At 45.8% G+C, this 1,231-nt stretch overlaps 1 protein-coding gene across 1 annotated transcript; it reads left to right on the top strand.

The window, feature by feature from the left end:
* The first annotated feature begins 12 nt into the window (after window positions 1-12).
* On the top strand, window positions 13-693 carry LOC104983258 (melanoma-associated antigen B4-like). Its single transcript, XM_010832694.1, has one exon. It carries the CDS (start codon window positions 13-15, stop codon window positions 691-693), a length of 681 nt encoding a protein of 226 aa, XP_010830996.1.
* Window positions 694-1,231: the final 538 nt, after the last annotated feature.

Below are 1,231 nucleotides of genomic sequence, written 5' to 3'. Positions count from 1 at the left end.
AGGAAGGCCAGCATGGTGATGGATTTCCTGCTGGAGAGGTACACCAAGAAGGAGCCCATCACACAGAACGCCATGCTGAATGTCATCAGCAGGAAGTACGAGCAGCATTTCCCTGAGATCCTGAGCAGAGCCTCTGAGTGCGTGGAGCTGGTGTTAGGCCTGGAGCTGAAGGAAGTCGACTGTAGAACCCTCGTCAACAAGTTCAGTCTCGGGGTTGAGGAAGGTTCAAGTGATGAGGAGGAGCTGCCCAAGTCTGGTCTCCTCATGGAGCTCCTGGGGATCATCTTTATGAAGGGTAACCACACCAGTGAGGAGGAGATCTGGGATTTCCTCAATGTGTTGGGGATCCATGCTGGGAAGAAGCACTCCATCTTTGGGGAGCCCAGAAAGCTCATCACCATAGATCTGGTGCAGAAGGGGTACCTCAACTACCGCCAGATGCCCAATAGTGATCCTCCGGGCTACGAGTTCCTGTGGGGCCCAAGAGCTTATGCTGAGACCAGTAAGATGAAGGTGTTGGAAGTTCTGGCCAAGATCCAGGATACGGTCCCGAGTTCCTTCCCAGACCTCTATGACGAGGCTCTGAGAGATCAGGTGGAGAGAGCAGGGCTCAGAGGTGCGGCCAGGGTTCCAATAATGGCTGAAGCCAGTGCCCCTACCAGGGCCAAATCCTACAGCTCCTCCCACATCTAGGGAGCAGTCATGGCACTTTGTTCCCTTTGTGTTGGAAGAGAACAGTCCACCTCTTAAATAGCATGGGGTAATAGCAGTGGGGGGAATAAAACCCATATGTTCTTCACAGTTTTAAGTTGTATGGGAGTTTAGGTGCAGGTTTAACAAAATATACATGTTTTCCTTTTATCCATATGAATAATATCTAGTCAAAAATAGATGATTTAGGTAGGGAGGTAGAGGTTTTTTGTATTTTTAAATGTCACTACTCTTCATACGGTTTATTATCCTTCAGAGTATCGGTTAGTTAATGTCATGGATGTCATGTTTACTGCTGTTAGGTTTAAGACTAGGAGTTCATTGTAAACAAGTCGAAAAGACTTCAATATTTTCCTTATGGTCCAGAACAAGGTAACATAACATTGGAATAGAATTTTACTTGGAAATGTGTAAGAATCCTAGAGATAAGTATTTGGGATCACAAACATTTCAGATTAAATGCTGGTTTATTCTTTGTCTTCTTATCTGTCCTCTTTCCTTGTAAAAGTTAACAACATGG

Source organism: Bison bison, unplaced genomic scaffold, assembly GCF_000754665.1.
Source record: "Bison bison bison isolate TAMUID 2011002044 unplaced genomic scaffold, Bison_UMD1.0 scf7180017834089, whole genome shotgun sequence".
Taxonomy (NCBI): Eukaryota; Metazoa; Chordata; class Mammalia; order Artiodactyla; family Bovidae; genus Bison; species Bison bison.
Note: the sequence above shows the minus strand (reverse complement) of the source record. Positions and strands in the feature narration are given on the sequence as shown.